The sequence below is a fragment of the Miscanthus floridulus genome, chromosome 14, assembly GCF_019320115.1.
Source record: "Miscanthus floridulus cultivar M001 chromosome 14, ASM1932011v1, whole genome shotgun sequence".
Classification (NCBI taxonomy): Eukaryota; Viridiplantae; Streptophyta; class Magnoliopsida; order Poales; family Poaceae; genus Miscanthus; species Miscanthus floridulus.
In genome coordinates this window covers 13,224,604-13,242,274 of record NC_089593.1, presented here as the reverse complement: position 1 = coordinate 13,242,274, position 17,671 = coordinate 13,224,604, and the positions used below count along the sequence as shown (strand labels likewise).

The window sequence follows — 17,671 nt, the reverse complement described above, 5'->3', positions numbered from 1 at the left end:
CTTCTTGGCTGTCCGCTCCTCAGCTGCTTTCAGCCTCTCCTCCCTCCGCAGTTGGAACTCAGCAATCTCTTTTCTCTTCTGGTAGTCAGCATCCATTCGCGCTATCCGGTCCTGCTCTCTCCTCCTCATTTGCCGGTACTGTAAAAAGAAGGGTGCTTACAGATCAGATCATTTCTCATGCCTAAATCACTTAATCCATGATTTGCTAAAATTGGAATATGAATCTAGAATCACATTACAAAAATCAATAAACAAGATGGTTTAGAATCACATGACCAAAAGTTCCATGATTTGCCAATCCCATATCCTGGTACGTAACTTAGGGGGTGGGGAAATACATATTCGATCATAAAAGCAGATGCCAACAAGACTGACATTATTCAGCATCTAAAAGAAGTTCCAACATGGCACAGCGAGGAGGGGGATGACTCAATCTACAGTGAAAGGTTACTACGTAATGACTAATGAGTGCAGCAAGCGACAATTTTAGGTTCAGTTCTAAAGCAGAAAAATAATGCCAGCATGAATAATCCTGTTTTTCCTGTCTTACTAAGTAGCACTAGTTACAAAGTATGTCTGCCAAAAGACTTTTTTGCACATATTCCAATCATAAGTGCAAGTTGTTTAAGGATTCCTGTTGGTAAAGTTTTTTTAACCTGTGACCATTAATGTACAAAATAAAACACACATAGATGAGTAACATAAGATTGATGTTACTAATATCCATCAGGAAAGTGTGTTCAACTTTTCATACTATTCATTTCTTTTTGTTCGAAATATCATACTTTTAGAAATTGCTAGTTAAAGTGTCGCATTGTAGACAATGTCCATATGTATTAAACGAAGCATAGTTTAGACCATAGAAAGTACTACAAAGTTGTACTATAATACTTTAATTCAATCCAATGACACAGCATCAGTATTTTTCAACATCCCAACAGCATAAACTAACCACTGTAAGTCTTTAATGCTAAAGTATTAGCTGAAATTCTAACACCGCTGAATTTTGCAACAAAAGGGTTAATTAGTTTAATCAGATAATTTTCAGGGGGCGATAAATTATAACATTTCTCCATTCCTAGCAATATAATCCATCCTTTCACATGTTAATTGACAAATAAATCGCAATGTAGCTGTTATAAAACAAGAGGTGATTACTGCAACTGAAAATACCACACGAAACAGGGAAAATTTTCAACAAACCCAGATCTTAAAGGAAAGTCCCTACTGATGTATCTACACACATAGGAAGGGAGGGAAGAAGAGTACCTGGTGGAAATCACCCGAGCCAGAGCCAGCAGAGGAGCCTGATGTGTTACTGACACGCACAGGGACATTTTCCATGATGCGCCTGAGCTTCACCTCCAGGTCCTCCTCATCCTCTCGCAGTTTTACACCTCCTGAACTCTTTCCTACAGGATCCGCCACAACTAGCTCCTTCCCACTGTCGCCACTAGAAGCCTTTCCTGGTGGTGCTATAGGGACTAGCTGCTGCATGTTGCTATCACTGTTGGGAGCTGACATTGCAAGATGCAACCTGCTTGTCTTCCAAGATGCCTGCACGTGAACAAATTAATGGATATGAAAGTTGGGGTTTATGGACACATTCAGATTTCAGACTTCAAGTTCATAATATGCAGACTGGAGTTTCCTAGTTCCTTTTAGGCTTAAACAAGTACCAGATGGAACACACACAAAACACCAAAATTAATTAAATGAGAGTTTGAGGTCATGCACACAAGGAGCGGAATAGAAACCTTGAAGTTCGAAATTACATGTACAAGTATAAGCAATAATTGTCACAAGCAGGTTGAACATTCACTGTTAGAAATAAATGAAAATACACTTAAGTTAGAAAAGTTTCAATGAAACTATGTAAAAAACTAATGAGCACAACGCTTAAAAATTGAAGAGAATGGACAAACAGGTGATCATAATCATATAGTGGAAACAAGCATATAATTCTTCCTTTGTTCTTGAAGAGAACAGCAAACGGCATTAAAAAAATAATGATAATCATGAAATTCTCCCAAAATTAGTGACATGAGATGTAAGAGGCGGTGGCAGGCTTGCACAGGAACATTGCACCGCCTTTCGCAAACATTTGGGCAAAAGACATAGTATAGCATCTAAAGGTACTGTTTGAGAAACACTGAACTTACTGAACAATCAATAAGCTTGCTCGACCTAATCAAAGAACCAATAGCATTTTTAATCAAACCAACATTTTTTTGATGATGTGAAAGGAATGGGGAATTGCATCTCCCCTTGTGCCAATTTTACTCAGTTCCCTGTATACAGGCCACAATCAGTACAAATGGTGGAAAGAACAATAACTGCCTTATCTATCAGATTATAAGATATGGCCAGCTTTTTTTTTGTTTTTTGTTTTTTTGTTTTTTGCTAGTATATTTTCTAGTCAGTCCACATAATGGCAAAAATGCAGACATGGTTGTGACTTGCTGTCATGCCAACAGACGTCAGTTCCATGCATCCTAAGATCAACAAGAATATGCTTACATGGCGTGTCCATGTAGAAAATTTCGAGTTTCTGCCTCTGCCATATGTAGTGTCACTATCTCTGCTGGAGGAATCTATCAAATTTACACAAAAGGTCAAAGCTTCATAATGGTATTGACATCTTCAACACAAAACAGATTAATCACCAACGACTCCAATGAAGTCATCTTGCTCAGATGTGCTCCCCTCTTCATCAACCTCAGCAAACAGTGCTGATGAAACCTCATACCCAGAGAGTTTCATCTCACCAATCAAATTATTTAACATCTCATACACCTCCCTTGATCTGGGATGGACCTTATCGCCAGCAAGGAAACCATGCATCTCGGATTGCACCTCAATCCAGCTACAACCAGGTTCCTTTTTCAGCCGTCCCTGCCTCATTAGCCTTCTAGTCCTTGAAACATCAACCCATTTCCCTGATTCAGCGTATACATTAGAGAGAAGAATGTAAACTGATGAATCATCTGGATCTAGCCGTAGAACATTGCTAGCAGCAGTTTCAGCCACTTCAACATCTTGACGAATCTTGCAAATGCTTAGCAGAGTCTTCCATATGACAGCATCTGCTTCAAGAGGCATGCTTCTGATAAATTTTAGGGCTTCCTGTGGGCCCTTTGAGCATCCTAGTATATCCACCATGCAAGCAAAATGTTCCAGTTGAGGTTCCAATTTGTAGTGGCTAGTCATCAGATGGAAATACCGGCATCCATCATCTAGCAGACCAACATGGCTGCATGCCCGCAGAACTGCAACAAAAGTTGCATGGTTTGGCACAACATTTGCTTTCTGCATCCTCTCAAACATCTCTAGGGCTTCAAATCCCTGGCCATGGAGCGCATAGCCACATATCATAGCGTTCCATGATACAAAATCCAGTTTCTGCGCCTTCTCGAACATTAGCAGTGAGTCTGGCATGTTCCCACACTTGGCATACATGTCTACAAGAGTGCTAGAGATATATTCGTCTCCAAGCATTTCCTGTTTGATAATCTGACCATGGATCTGTTTCCCTAACTCAATGGTAGCCAGATTAGCACAAGTATCAAGAACAGTGGCATAAGTAAAATGGTCAGGCTTTACACCCATATCTAGCATCTCCGAGAAGAATTTTTGTGCTTCTTCACTCTGTTTGTTGAGTGAAAAACCTGATATGATAGAGTTCCATGAAACAAGTTCTTGCCCCCCAATTCTGCCATGAAGTTTCTGAGCCTCTGTGATCATGCCACATTTGCAGTACATGTCAACAACAGTGCTTGAAACAAAAGCATCTAAACCAAGTCCAGACTTGATAGCTTTGCCATGAACCACCAACCCATATTCCAAAGATTGTAGACCTGCACAAGCCTTAAGAACACTACCGTACGTGAAATCATCAGGTTCCATACCAGAGCGCAGCATTTCATTTAGATGAGCTATAGTATCCTCATAACACTCATTTTGCTCGAGAGCTGCAATAATAGCGTTCCAAGACACCGAATCTCTTTGCTCCATCTCCTGGAATACAAGGTACGCTTCTACTAATGCTTTGCACTTCCCATATAGATCCAGAATTGCATTTCTGACACAAACATCCACATCAAAACCTGATTTAATCGCTAAGCAATGGACTTGTAACCCTTGAAAGTAGCCCTTAACCTCAGCACAAGCACTGAAAACACCTGATAAGCTAACTACATCAAAACCAATACCAGACCTGGTCATGAATTGAAACAGTTGCATGGCCTCAGCTCCTAGCCCTGTGCGCACAAGCCCTACCATCATGGCATTGCATGTCTCCACAGTATGGTTAGGCAAACCAAAGAATGCCCTTCTAGCATCAACCAAGCTATCAGCCTTCGCATACACGTCCACGATTGCTGTCCCAACAACACGGTCAGAACTAAACTTATTCTTTATGGCATGCGCATGCAACTGCCTAGCAGTGCTCAGACATGGCATTGCTGCACAGGATCTAAAGGCACTGGCATAAGCCGGCTGGCTGACCCCAAGTCCCAACCTCTGCATCTGCACAAACAGCTCCAGCCCCCGCGTGTACTGCTCATTCTGAACACATCCAGCGATCGCCGCACCCCATGAGACCGAATTCCTCTCACCCATTCCATGAAAGAAGTGCAGCGCGTCTTCCAAACTCCTGCACTTGCCATACATGTCGACGAGAGCGCTACCGGTTCGGACATCCATCTCCAGCCCTGTCTTCACTGCCAGCGCATGGATCTGAACACCGAGCGCCAGGTCATCCAAGCCACCACATGCCTTGAGCAGGACAGCAAGTGTCGTCCTGTCAGGAGCGACACCATGGCGAGCCATCTCAATAGACAGGCCCACCGAGTTCCGGAACATGCTGCGCTGGCAGTAGCCCGAGAGCAGCGTGTTCCAGGACACGACGTCTGGGTCCGGCATCGCGCCGAAGAGGGACGCGGCCGTGCCGGTGTCACCCGCGTGAGCGTACGCCGTCAGCATGGTGTTCCACGAGACCGTGTCCCGGTGGGGCATCGCGTCGAACACCCCGCGGGCGTAGGCGGTGCCCCCACACCGGGCATACATCTGGAGGAGGCAGTTGGAAACAAACGTGGTGGGCACGAACCCGGACACAAGCATCCGCGCGTGCGCAGCCTGGCCCGTGGCTAGGGCCGAGCGCCCGGCGCTGGCGCATAGCTGGTAGAGGTGGGAGAAGGTGGCGGTGACGAGGAACCCCGCCTGAGCGGGCGGAGGGCGGCCGGGGAATCCTGGGCTCAGGGAGCGTGTGACGTGGCCGGTGGCGGTCATGTGTTAATGAATGTCCGGCTCTCTTGAGTTCCAACACTACTCTCCGACACATCTTTCTATCTTTCCATTCTAGCCTCCTATATTGCAAATTGCAATGCGATTATTACTTGTTAGGAACTACTAACATTGATATTCACCGAATATTTGAAAATCGAAATTGAACAACTAGATGCGGTATTGTTCTGTATTCTGTTCTCACCTTGAGCTGTGATGTATGAAGTATGCCTGGCCTCGCGGGCGTCGAACTCAGAATGGCCTTTGCAAAGGACTCGCCTTTCTGCCTGGTAAATCAAATCAAAATGGGCCAGCACCTGTAATAAGTGGCATCGATTCAGCCTGAGCAGAAAAGGCTGCTCTCTCCCCGACCTACACCTACCGGTTCCTGCCTGCGACGAGGATGCCAAGGTCGGAGCGGAGCCTGGAGAGCGCGGTGGCCGGGGGGAAGGGGAGCGCTGCCGCCTGCCAGATGCAGAAGAACAGCACAGCAGAAGGGGCGGCCGCGACCCTCTCGCTTGACGTGATGTCGCCGTGTCACCGACTCGCCGTCGCGTTCTCGTCGTGCCGCCGCCTAGCGAGAAGCGCGTAGCGGCCGTCCGCGGTCCGCCCGTGGACCGTCCGAGACTCCGATAGTCGGTCACCCAGAGGCTCGGTCCTCGGACCGCGGACGCACCGAGGCCACAGCCACAGGGATCGCCGGCGCCGCCGGGGGTATGGAGCGTCGGCTCGGTGCGGCTCGCCTGCTGGCGGTGGCGGCCTGGCGGGGGAGGAAGAGTGCCTGGCAGGGCAGTGGCAGGTGTCGCGCTTCCCTGCTGGGCTGCTGGCGGTGGCGCGGCACGGTGGCCGGGGGTCGACCGGGCGGGTACGACGGCGCGGCCGCGTGGGGGCCGGCGGCGTGAGGGCGAGTCCGCGAGTGGGCGACGGCGCTGGGGTGACTGCGCGGCTGCGCCTGGGGATGGATGGGGTGGGCTGGCTACGGTTCTGTGAGTAAGGATGACTACTCATGTGGGCTGGTGGGCTATATTATTTACTGGGCCTCATACATGTATTCGGTAAATTTCGGAATTTCTGTTTATACCGAGCTAAAACTCGAATTTGTCATGTCCTTCCTTGTTACATCTGGAGCATATAACAGGATTTGGACAATCATAAGAGGGATGTTCAACACTTCCACACCTTTGACAGAATTGTTGCTCTCTATGAGCTTCTCTTCCCTCATTTCCCCCATCCAGAGCTGTTTGATCTTCTGTTGTTTCATTTTGGGTCGTGTTGTTAACTGAGTTTTCAACACCAAGGCCGCGTTTAGTTGCCCGAATCGGCGCCGGCGAAATCACTGTACATGTACTGTAGCATTCGTTTGTATTTGGTAATAATTGTCTAGTCGTTGACTAATTAGGCTCAAAACGTTCGTCTCGCAAAGTACAACCAAACTGTGCAATTAGTTTTTGATTTCGTCAACATTTAGTACTCCATACATATACCGCAAGTTTGATGTGACGGGGAATCTTCTTTTTGCATAGTGCCAAAATTTGAATTTTGGGGTAAACTAATCAAGGGCCAACTGAATCGTCCATCTGACTAGGATTAGAATCCTCTTTCTGCTCCCCATGTGACACCGGATTAGGCTCCTACTTTACTGGGTCCTGATCTCGATTTGCAAATCCACGCCCCCCTCCACCTTGGAATCTACTACCACCTCTACCAGCGCCCCTAGGTATCCAGCCACGATTGCCTTGCCATCCCCCACGAAATCCACCGCGATTGCCACCAAAACCAAAACCAGTATTGAATCGCCCCTGGTTTGCTGAGGGTTATTCACGGTTCTCCCTGGCTGCGGAGGAGCCTGGAGTACCTGCGAGAACGATCTAGTATCACCACCAAGGGTCGACCAACCAGATGATACCAGGACAACACCACGAAGGGGTGCTGAACCCGTAGATGGAGAAGATCGATGAATCCCCCAAATCCCGCACAGAAATCACACCGCAAACCCCAACCTCAGAGCTATGGCGCCATAGATGAACAAGCCGAGCGCTCAAATCGGCATCAGGATGATCACGTACCACGTGCGGCAGCCGAGTCTGCCTCTCCGCACCCCCTCCCACCGTGGCTGGAAAGGAGCCACTAGGGGGGTTTCCGCCTTCTCCCGCAGCGGCGTCAGGAGGACGACGCACTGGGGAGATATGAGAGGTCGCAGCGCTCTCGTTACGCTGGATCACAACCTTGGTCCCGCCATGGCCCAGAACTCAGCGACTGCGAAGGAGTCGCGTTGAGGACGGCATCCGCAGAAGGCGGAACCAGCTCACCTCCTGTCAGCGCGCTCGAGCCCACCACTGTAGCTTGGACCCGTCCCGCCGAACCAGCCTGCACGCATGGGGTACGCTCTCGCCTTGGCCCGCGTTCGCCGCGTCGTACGCATCGCCCGCGGTACACGGGTCGCCCGTGTCGAGAGGAAGGAGACGGGCCATCCTTTCCCAATCAGAAAGTTTCGTCACGCTAGAACCAAAACACATCCACGAGACTAGACAATGGGTGGGTGGGACCCAGTTGGGTGGGCCGGTGTAATTCTTTCGCTCTTTATATTATAATAATAATAATGACGATGACGATGATGATGATATAGATAGATAGAGTAGATATAGATTGCAGTATACATACATTAGTGTTGGCCAAAAAATTAAGTTAACATATTTGAATTTTAAAATGGGTGTGCGATGTATATTTTAGGATACAAGGAGTACTAAATTTGTTTAAGTATGTCATGGGGAATAGTGACTTGTACCGTATTTTACTCTAAAAACACTACTATAAAAACGTTGTCCTGCACTTCTTTTGACTGACAGCAAGACAACCGGCGAAGGCTCCGAAGGCCAGTGGCTACCGTGTTGTCGATGACGTCATCCCTGCCGACTTTAAGGCCGGCGTAGTTTACAAGACCGGCGAACAAGTCTGAGGAATGGACACATGTGCTCTTCTGCCGCATAGAGATTATATTGACCTCTAAAATAAACTTTTCAGAGAGACCGAGTGTACACAACGAGCATGCCAAAAATTCATTTTCTATGCTTATTTTGTGGTAGGCTACCACAAAATAATGTATACTATGTTCTCCTCCCGCGTGTTGCTGTGGAGTTATATATGCACACACTTTACAATGTTGTTTATTATCTATGGTAATATAGTATTTATGGATCTTCGTCTAGATGGCTATGTACTTTGCTTTTCTAAACTTCTAATACATATATGTATGTGAGAATAAATAAAGCATGTTTACCTTGTGTAGAATGTTAGAAATGCAATGAAAGTTGAATTTACACGTGATCATTTTCAACACAAATTGCTCAATGGACCAAACCATGACATGAAACTATTATAAAAAACCAATTAATACATAATTTAACTTCATGAACCGGTCTTCTCATATGGCCGTCACTATGTTGCATTGTCAAGGGGTGTGTTCTGAGAAGCGACTAGGATTCTAAACGTGCCAAACAAAAAAATTGAACCAACAAAAAAGGGCACCTAGAATATTCATGATATGGATGGCATCTTTTGGAATCGTGAATTATGTTTGTTTTAGTAAAATTTGACTATAGTTTTATCTTGGCTAAGGGCTTGTCAAGGGCAACAAATTATGTTTTGTTTTATTCATGTTGCAAGTTGCTCATTGTTTTCTAACATTTATATACTTCTCCGATTGTAACTAATTTAATATCGGATAATACCATGCTACTGTAAAAAGGATTAATGGACATAGACCATTTTTAATTACAGTGGAAGACCGGCCAAGTCACCGTACCACTTGTGAAAATCATCATAAGCAGAGCATAATGACAATGCCCACCTGACCTATGTAAATGTTACTATATATAGGGCAGCCATTAAGTCACCATCCCTGTCAGTGACTATAGATACATGGACCTAGCCACAACTCTTAATGGTTTTGGTGATTGAAATGGTAACCCAATCACTCAGACTAACATGTATGCTAAGATGCATTTCATGACTTTTCTTATATCACACAAAGATATTAAAGCCATGATAAAAACAAGAATAAACAAGACTTGTCTTATGAATTTGGATTTAGAGTAAATAAAAATTGTATGATGTTAGGTTGAAGTTGTAAAAAATTTCACATGCTTTCGAACACGTAAAAGACCACTAAAACTAAAGTTTGAGGAGAAAGATAAGGGAAAATACCAAAACATCAAAGTGTGCACACCATTCGAATGTTCACATGATTATATGGTCATTTTAATTCGCCAGACCAAGTATTTTTTCAAAATCTTGTACATTACTTCAGAAAATTTACATGGACAGTATGGCCATAGAAACAACGTTTGGAAGAAGGAGCTCTGGCTCAAATACCGAAGCATCAAAGTGCGCGCAACATTCTGGTATTCACATGATGATCAAGTGTGAATTTTTATTAGTCAAGTGAAGTACTTTTTGCAGAATCTTACAGAGCACTGTCACAAGCTTTCTATACTGTACAAGGTCATTTGAAACAAAGTTCGAAGCAAGAAGTTATGACCAAAATTGAAAAGGCAGTTTCCTGAAAATAGTTTCAAACGATTGATTCCGCTTTGAAGCATTATAGGGTCATTGTACGAATTGCTCATGGGCCACCTGACCCAACAAGATGCATTGTGTGGGCTTGAACCATGTTTTTTACCTGTAAGCTGAACCCAACCTTGGAAACCCGAGAAATAGCCCTAACTGGCCCGACTGTGTCCAACGGGCTAGAATGGTCCAAAAATTTTACCCCGACAATCTTTTTGGCCTCGATCTGCATTTGATTAGGTCTAACTGTATCATATGCTAACAACAAGAAGCAAAGCACAAATTATTGTATGGTCGCATGATGATCCATCATTACCATTTTTTGTGTCACTGTACCTTCCGGTGTTCACAAAAATGTTACCATTGTTCGTTGGTGCAACATCTAGTTGAATTCACAGTATAATCCAGTGTTTACATTTATTTCACCATATCATCTAGTGTTCTCAGGAAGTATGACCACTGGAGCAGCATGTTGGCTCGCTTGGGGCTATTTATACCCTTGCAACCAGACATTTTTAAGCGGGTTGGGGAGTAGAGAAGTTACAGGGACTTGCTAGACTTGAGGGTGATACACTCCAATCACATATGAGAGCTTAGTGATTATACCAAATTGTCGGGGTGAGTAAAAAAGCAGTGCTTGGCACAGCTGGAGAAAATTAGAATAGAATACAGGTTCAATCCAGGCCTGTTTGTTAAGGACGGAGTGGAATTTTTTATCACGCTAATACTGAATTTTGAAAACACATCCAAAAGACTAGACAATGGGTGGGTGGGACCCAGTTGGGTGTGTTTTTATTCTTTCGCTCTTTTATAGTATCAATAATAATAATAATAATAATAATAACAATAATAATAATAATAATAATAATAATAATTATTATTATTATTATAATAATAGTGATGATGATGATGATGATGATAATAATAATAAATAGTAGTAGTAGTAGTAGTAGTTAGTAGTAGTAGTAGTAGTAGTCGTAGTAGTAGTAGTAGTAGTAGTAGTAATAATAATAATAATAATCATAATAATAATAATAATAATAATAATATACTAATAATAATAGATAGATAGATAGATAGATAGAGTAGATATGGATTGCAGTATACATAAATTAGTGTTGCGTCAGAAAATTAAGTTGAAAAGATTTGAATTTTGACATGGGGTTGTGCGTTGTGTCATGGGGAATAGTGACTTGTACCGTATTTTACTCTAAAAACAGGTACTATAAAAACATTGAGGGTTGCATGCGACGAGAGGTCTGCATGTCCAGCACTTCTTTTGAGTAATAGCAAGAGACAACCGGGAATACCGAGCCCAGAGCTATTTCTGGCAATTGAACAAGTGTCCGCTGATAAACAAGCCAGCCAGCGATCTTTGGGGCTCACTGTACGTCCATGCCTAGTTTGCTTGCCTCCGCCGGCCATAAATACCACGGAGGACAGCTACAACATCGATTGCCACACACATCCATTCCATCCCTCTCCATCGATCAAGAAATAAACAAGGTTTTGCCAACTTACTTGCTAGATCAACAATGGCCTCCTCGTCGTCCTATTTCCTTCTTGCGGCCGTGGCGTTGGCGGCACTGTTTGCCGTCGGCTCGTGTGGCACCGAGCTCACCCTCACGATCGGTAAGGACTCCAGCTCCACCAAACTATCCCTCATCACCAACGTCGCCATCCTCCGAGGTGTCGGTCAAGCCGAAGGGCGCCACGGATTTTTCGGACGACCCTCAAGAGTCGCCAGCCCCAACACCTTTTGTATATTTTAGGATACAAGGAGTACTAATTTTTTTTAAGTGTGTCATGGGGAATAGTGACTTGTACCGTATTTTACTCTAAAAATAGTACTATAAAAACGTTGAGGGTTGCATGCGCATGCTTTCCGAGAGGTCTGCATGTCCAGCACTTCTTTTGAGTAATAGCAAGACAACCGGGAATACCGAGCCCAGAGCTATTTCTGGCAATTGAACAAGTGTCCGCTGATAAACAAGCCAGCCAGCGATCTTTGGGGCTCACTGTACGTCCATGCCTAGTTTGCTTGCCTCCGCCGGCCATAAATACACGGAGGACAGCTACAACATCGATTGCCACACACATCCATCCATCCCTCTCCATCGATCAAGAAATAAACAAGGTTTTGCCAACTTACTTGCTAGATCAACAATGGCCTCCTCGTCGTCCTATTTCCTTCTTGCGGCCGTGGCGTTGGCGGCACTGTTTGCCGTCGGCTCGTGTGGCACCGAGCTCACCCTCACGATCGGTAAGGACTCCAGCTCCACCAAACTATCCCTCATCACCAACGTCGCCATCTCCGAGGTGTCGGTCAAGCCGAAGGGCGCCACGGATTTTTCGGACGACCTCAATGAGTCGCCAGCCAACACCTTTACCCTCGACAGCAAGGAGCCGATCAAGGGACCTATCTCCTTCCGCTTCGCTGCGAAGGCTGGTGGCTACCGTGTTGTCGATGACGTCATCCCTGCTGACTTTAAGGCCGGCGCAGTTTACAAGACCGGCGAACAAGTTTGAGTAATGGACACATGTGCTCTTCTGACGCATAGAGATTATATTGACCTCTAAAATAAACATTTGAGAGATACCGATGGTACAAAACGAGCATGCTAAAAAATCATTTTCTATGCTTATTTTGTGGCAGGCTACCATGAAATAAAGTATACTATGTTATCCTCCCGCGTGTTGCTGTGGAGCTATATATGCACACACTTTACAATATTGTTTATGTATGGTAAAATAGTATTTGTGGACCTTCATCTAGATGGCTATGTACTTTGGTTTTCTAAACTTCTAATACATATATGTATGTGAGAATCAATAAAGCATGTTTACCTTGTGTAGCATGTCAGAAATGCAACGAAAGTTGAATTTACACATGATCATGTTCAACACAAATTGCCCAATGGACCAAACCATTGTTGATGGTACTTAACAGACCTTTTTATACCATCAACCATGCCTAATGTGGTCATATAAATGGCATAAACCATAGTCACGGGGCTTATTTCTAACCATTTCCATGAGTTGTGATGACTATGAAGTGTAAGAACAAGATGGCCATATACATGCACAAACACATCATCAAATGCTCATTTTGACTACACCATGTCGAAGAGCTCGTCAAGATACATGAATCGAGTTTTGGTTCACCGAATTCATAGTCCGGATGACAAAGTTATGCCTTCCGGAAGATTGTAAGATGGGCCAGGCAGAGTTTGGGTAGAGATGGACGTCGGGCAACCCCCTAAGGCGTCCGACGACCTGGACTTGTGTCCAATGGCCCCCCAAACTTGGTCCATAGCATCTACACTCAATGGAGAACTCTAGGGAGGCCTTGGTCATGCTATTGGACCAAATGGTGGGCCCGGTGAAGCCAACCCATGATGGGGAACCCAAAACCAAGGTTCGTCCATGCCACTGATCCGTGCCACCAGCTAGAAACACAATCCAGAGGCATCCTAAACGTCGATTCAATGACAGTTCATCATCAAGGGTGGAGATTGTGTCCATGTGGCCTCTCCCATGGATCCATGGGCGCACAAACCGAAGAAGGAAACTAACTCCAAACCAGACCAAACTTTGTACCCAAGCAAATGTGGACCGTGGAGCACCAAACCGACTCAAGATCGACGGCAGACGTGCCAGGGGGGCGTCGGGTGACCATAACCCACGTCGGCCGACGTGTGGGACCTCCCAAACTGACTTAGGACCACTCCAACTGACTTATCAGCCGTAGATGCACCAAGTCGGTTGAAAGGTCCTAATGGCTAGAGGGGGTGAATAGCCTATAAAAATTTCTATAACAACACTTAACAAACCGGTTAGACAAAAATGAGGCGAAGCGAATGCTACGGTAGCCTACTAAAAATACAAGCCACCTACTACAATTCTAGTATCTATAGTCTCTAACCACACAATGGCTATGTCATTACACTAAGTTAGTGAGCTCTCAAAGACTAACTAAAGAGCCTCACTATCCACTAGATCCGACACAAGCTAGCTCTCAAAACTAATTACTCTAAAGAGCTTAGCTACACTAAGAATGTAATACAAGAGAGGTGGTGATGTTTATACTGCCATGTCGAGGAGTGTGCCAATCACAAGATGGAGCCAATCAATCGAATACAAGATAGCCAATGAAGTCCTCGGACAAGATGACATAAGATTTTTTATCGAGGTTCACTTGCTTGCCGGCAAGCTAGTACTCGTTGGGGCGATTCACTCACTTGAAGATTCACGCGCTAATTGGCATCACACGCCAAACCTGCAACCGGGTGCTACACAACCAACACAAGATGAGGATCACACAAGCCACGAGCAATCCACTAGAGTACCTTTGGGCTCTCCGCCGGGGTAAGGTCAAGAACCCCTCACAATCACCACGATCAGAGCCGGAGACAATCACCAACCTCCGCACACGCATATTAAGATTCAAACTTTAAAAACTTTGACCAATAATTAGGCTAATAATTTTTAACTATTATAATACGAACTTTATTTGATTAGATTTGTAAGAAATTATACTATCCAATGATTATAAGTTTATAAGCATAAATAATATAATATAAAGCAAATGAATGGTCAAAGTCTAATCTAGAAGACCGTGTAATTCTAACTTGCGCCAGATAAAATATACCGGAGGGAGTATTAGTGTTGGTCCAAAAATTAACACCTTGTTCGCTTGATCATTTCTGTGGCTTATAAGTTGGCTGATGCTGTTTTGTTATGAGAGAAAAACACTGTATCATGGCTGATAAGTATGGCTAATACGATCAATTGAACATGGTGTAAGTTAACAGATTTGAATTTTGAAATGGGTGCGCGTTGTATATTTTGGGATACAAGGAGTACCAAATTTGTTTAAGTGTGTCATGGGGAATAGTGACTTGTACGATATTTTACTCTAAAAACAGTACTTTAAAAACGCTGAGGGTTGCATGCCCATGCTTTATTTATGAGAGGTCTGCATGTCCTGCACTTCTTTTGACCGACAGCAAGACAACCGGGAATGCCTAGCCCAGATCTATTTGTGGCAATTGAACAAGTGTCCGCCGATAAACAAACCAGCCAACGATCTATGGGGCTCACCGTACGTCCATGCCACAATTCTTAATGGTTTCGGTGACTGAAATGGTAACCTAATCACTTGGACTAACATGAATGCTAAGACGTGTTCCACGACCTTTCTTAGATCACTAACATTAAAGCCATGATAAAAAGAAGAATAAATAGGACTTGTCTTATGAATTTAGATTTAGAGTATATAAAAATTGTATGATGTTAGGTTCAAGTTGTAAATATTTTTACAAGCTTTCGAACAAATAAAGACCACTAAAACTAAAGTCTGGAGGAGAAAGATATGGGAAAAATACCAAAACATCAAAGTGTGCGTACCACTCGAATGTTCACATGATTACATGGTCATTTCCGTCAAAAAAAAAAAAGATTATATGGTGATTTTAATTCGTTGGACCAAGTATTTTTCAAATCAGTAATATATGAATGTCTTTTGTATTTCTTATATATTGAAAGTAGTAATTTAGCTTAGTGGAGATGATGTGGATTGTCTGCATTAAGAGGTTCAAAGTTAGTGTGGTACGATGATATGATTATCAGTGGATGATGACGTGGATAATTTACTGGGATATGACGAGGATGACTTGTATATTAGGATAGGGGATGAACTTGCAGTGAGGAATCATGTTAATTCAAACCTCCGTACGTGAGATGCTAACCAATTAAGGCATGAGCTCTCTATATAAATAGACATTTATTCAGCCTGTTCGCTTGTTCGTAAACGATCGTAAATTTCCAGCCAGGAACAGTATTTTTCTCTCACACCAAATCAACCAGCAGTAAATAATCCACGATCGTTTACGGCCTCCCGAACAGACTGATTATGGGGGAACAAAGCGAAGACTATACACATCAACATATGGACCACTCCATAGTGAATTACATGCAAAAGAAAAAAAAACGAGAACTAGCAAAAGAAACAGACATGTTACGACGACCGCGTTTCCTCACAGGCCGGGAGCTGAGATCAACTGCATGCTACAGCGCACGACCGACCGGGGTTCGAAGGCTGGCCCACGAAGGGCTCGAGGCCGCCTCACGTCAAACAGAGCCAGGGGCGAAAACATAGATGAGCCCTAGCGGCCCTCGCTCGATCTGCTCAGAAGCACACAGGGTCATCTCGACCTTCTCGTTTGATCCTAACCTCGAGCCATGCCCACAGAATCTCCATCGAGGGGAGGCCAGCGGGCCACCTGAGTCGGTCTCTGGAACGGCTAAGGCATCGGCCGGGAGGCAGGTTAAGGAGTAGTGGAATGCCACATGAAGGCTATGCCGACCCAGTTACGAACGACGGACCCGGATTCCGCTCGAACGTGTCCGTTAATGAGCTCACCGAGCGCGTCACTTGAGCCATTAAGGCAACCGACGTTAGCTCAGCCCCTCCGGTTGCAAAAACCACGGATGTGGTAATGCACGAAACTAGACCAACCCCTACCAAATCCAACGGGGCTCAGGGGCTCGGTCGCCCGACGCCGACTCGGGAAACCAACCAACCGCGTAGGTCGTGGGCGGGACAAACACGGGCGAACACCCCAATCGGCAGAAACACAGGAGTCTGCGGCCCTAGGAAAGAGTACCAAGATACTCAGCCTCCAACTGACTCACCAGTCAAACGCAGGCTCGGGGGCTACACCCATCAGGTGCGCTCGCGCACACCTGCTGACAAGTAAAAAAAAACCCCAGACGATTCTACCTGAATCACCCAGGGGCTCGGGGGCTCCTGTAGGGTTCATAAACCTAGGGTCCCTAATGGGCCCACTTCCTAGCAAAAGCTCAACCCAGCAAAGAGCATTACAAATGACGTGCAACTCCTGGGCTGGCCCAGATACCTAACGACAGGCTGGAAGAGCGATCCAGTATCTGACCAGAAGGCCTGGCCAAGGAGGGGATGACGCTCACTTTCGGCTTCTACCCGCTTCTCCGACTAGAAGGCCTGGCCAAGGAGGGGACGATGCTTCCTTCCAACTTTGACCCGCTTCTCCGACCGAAAGGCCTAGCCAAGGAGGGGACGATGCTTGCTTCCGACTCTGACCCCTTCTTCGACTGGAAGGTCTGGCCAAGGAGGGGACGACGCTCGCTTTCGGCTCCGACCTGCTTCTCCGACCAGAAGGCCTGGTTAAGGAGGGGACGGCGCTCGCTTCCGACTCCGACCTGCTTCTCCGACCGGGAATACACCGAACCTCTGCTTACGGCTCTTCTTCGACCGGCGCGGTCGGAGCCAACTGGGAACAACCGGCCGGGGACACCACTTAGTGAGGACCCAAGAAATTAGGCGGAGCAGATAAGGCAAGGTGCTCAAGTCAAACCGCAATACCGAGGACCGTACCCTGTACACCTGCAGAACAGTACTGTCAGGGCATGCCAGAAGGGTGCTTTGCAACCTTCTAGATATGTCAGAACATGAACAGTATTGTGGGCACTGACATGTCCTACAATATGGTAGGTGCCGACATTTGCCATACAAAAAAAAAGATGGAGCCTATCACATGCATCTGGGCATCAACGGTATTGTGGGTGCCGACAAACTGTCTTGTACCCGACGGCGTGGGCAACAAGACTAGGAAACACACACTCTCTGTCTCTTAACTTGTAAGGTCGTCCCCTCCACCGATAAAAGGGGATGCGCTCCCTCCTAGGAGGAGGACGGTCGACGGTCATTCTGACTCTCTCTCTGCTAGTTTTAGACATTCTAAACACTCGAACAGCTCCACAGCTCTAGAACTCTAAAGCT

At 45.4% G+C, this 17,671-nt stretch overlaps 2 protein-coding genes across 6 annotated transcripts; one reads left to right on the top strand and one right to left on the bottom strand.

Moving 5' to 3' along the window:
• Positions 1-2,162: 2,162 nt before the first annotated feature.
• On the bottom strand, positions 2,163-7,733 carry LOC136506057 (pentatricopeptide repeat-containing protein At3g02330, mitochondrial-like). 5 transcript variants are annotated; one of them, XM_066501181.1, is made up of 5 exons: positions 7,284-7,733; positions 5,666-7,138; positions 5,489-5,570; positions 2,521-5,366; positions 2,163-2,291 (listed from the first exon to the last, which is right to left on the bottom strand). In XM_066501181.1, exon 4 carries the CDS (start codon positions 5,287-5,289, stop codon positions 2,659-2,661), a length of 2,631 nt encoding a protein of 876 aa, XP_066357278.1. In that variant the 5' UTR covers positions 5,290-5,366; positions 5,489-5,570; positions 5,666-7,138; positions 7,284-7,733; the 3' UTR covers positions 2,163-2,291; positions 2,521-2,658. The 5 variants fall into 5 exon arrangements, with proteins under 5 accessions (XP_066357278.1, XP_066357277.1, XP_066357276.1 ...); XM_066501180.1 differs by having other exon boundaries at positions 7,350-7,733; XM_066501179.1 differs by having other exon boundaries at positions 5,489-5,600; positions 5,666-7,733.
• A 4,198-nt stretch (positions 7,734-11,931) lies between these two features.
• Positions 11,932-12,689, top strand: LOC136505545 (pollen allergen Phl p 2-like). The gene has a single exon (XM_066500722.1). The coding sequence runs from the start codon at positions 12,016-12,018 to the stop codon at positions 12,376-12,378; it is 363 nt and encodes a 120-aa protein (XP_066356819.1). The 5' UTR covers positions 11,932-12,015; the 3' UTR covers positions 12,379-12,689.
• Positions 12,690-17,671: the final 4,982 nt, after the last annotated feature.

What these genes read in the sequence shown, in the direction of transcription:
- LOC136506057 (XM_066501179.1), bottom strand. Translation starts at nt 5,289, where the DNA reads ATGACCGCCACCGGCCACGTCACACGCTCCCTGAGCCCAGGATTCCCC.
- LOC136505545 (XM_066500722.1), top strand. Translation starts at nt 12,016, where the DNA reads ATGGCCTCCTCGTCGTCCTATTTCCTTCTTGCGGCCGTGGCGTTGGCG.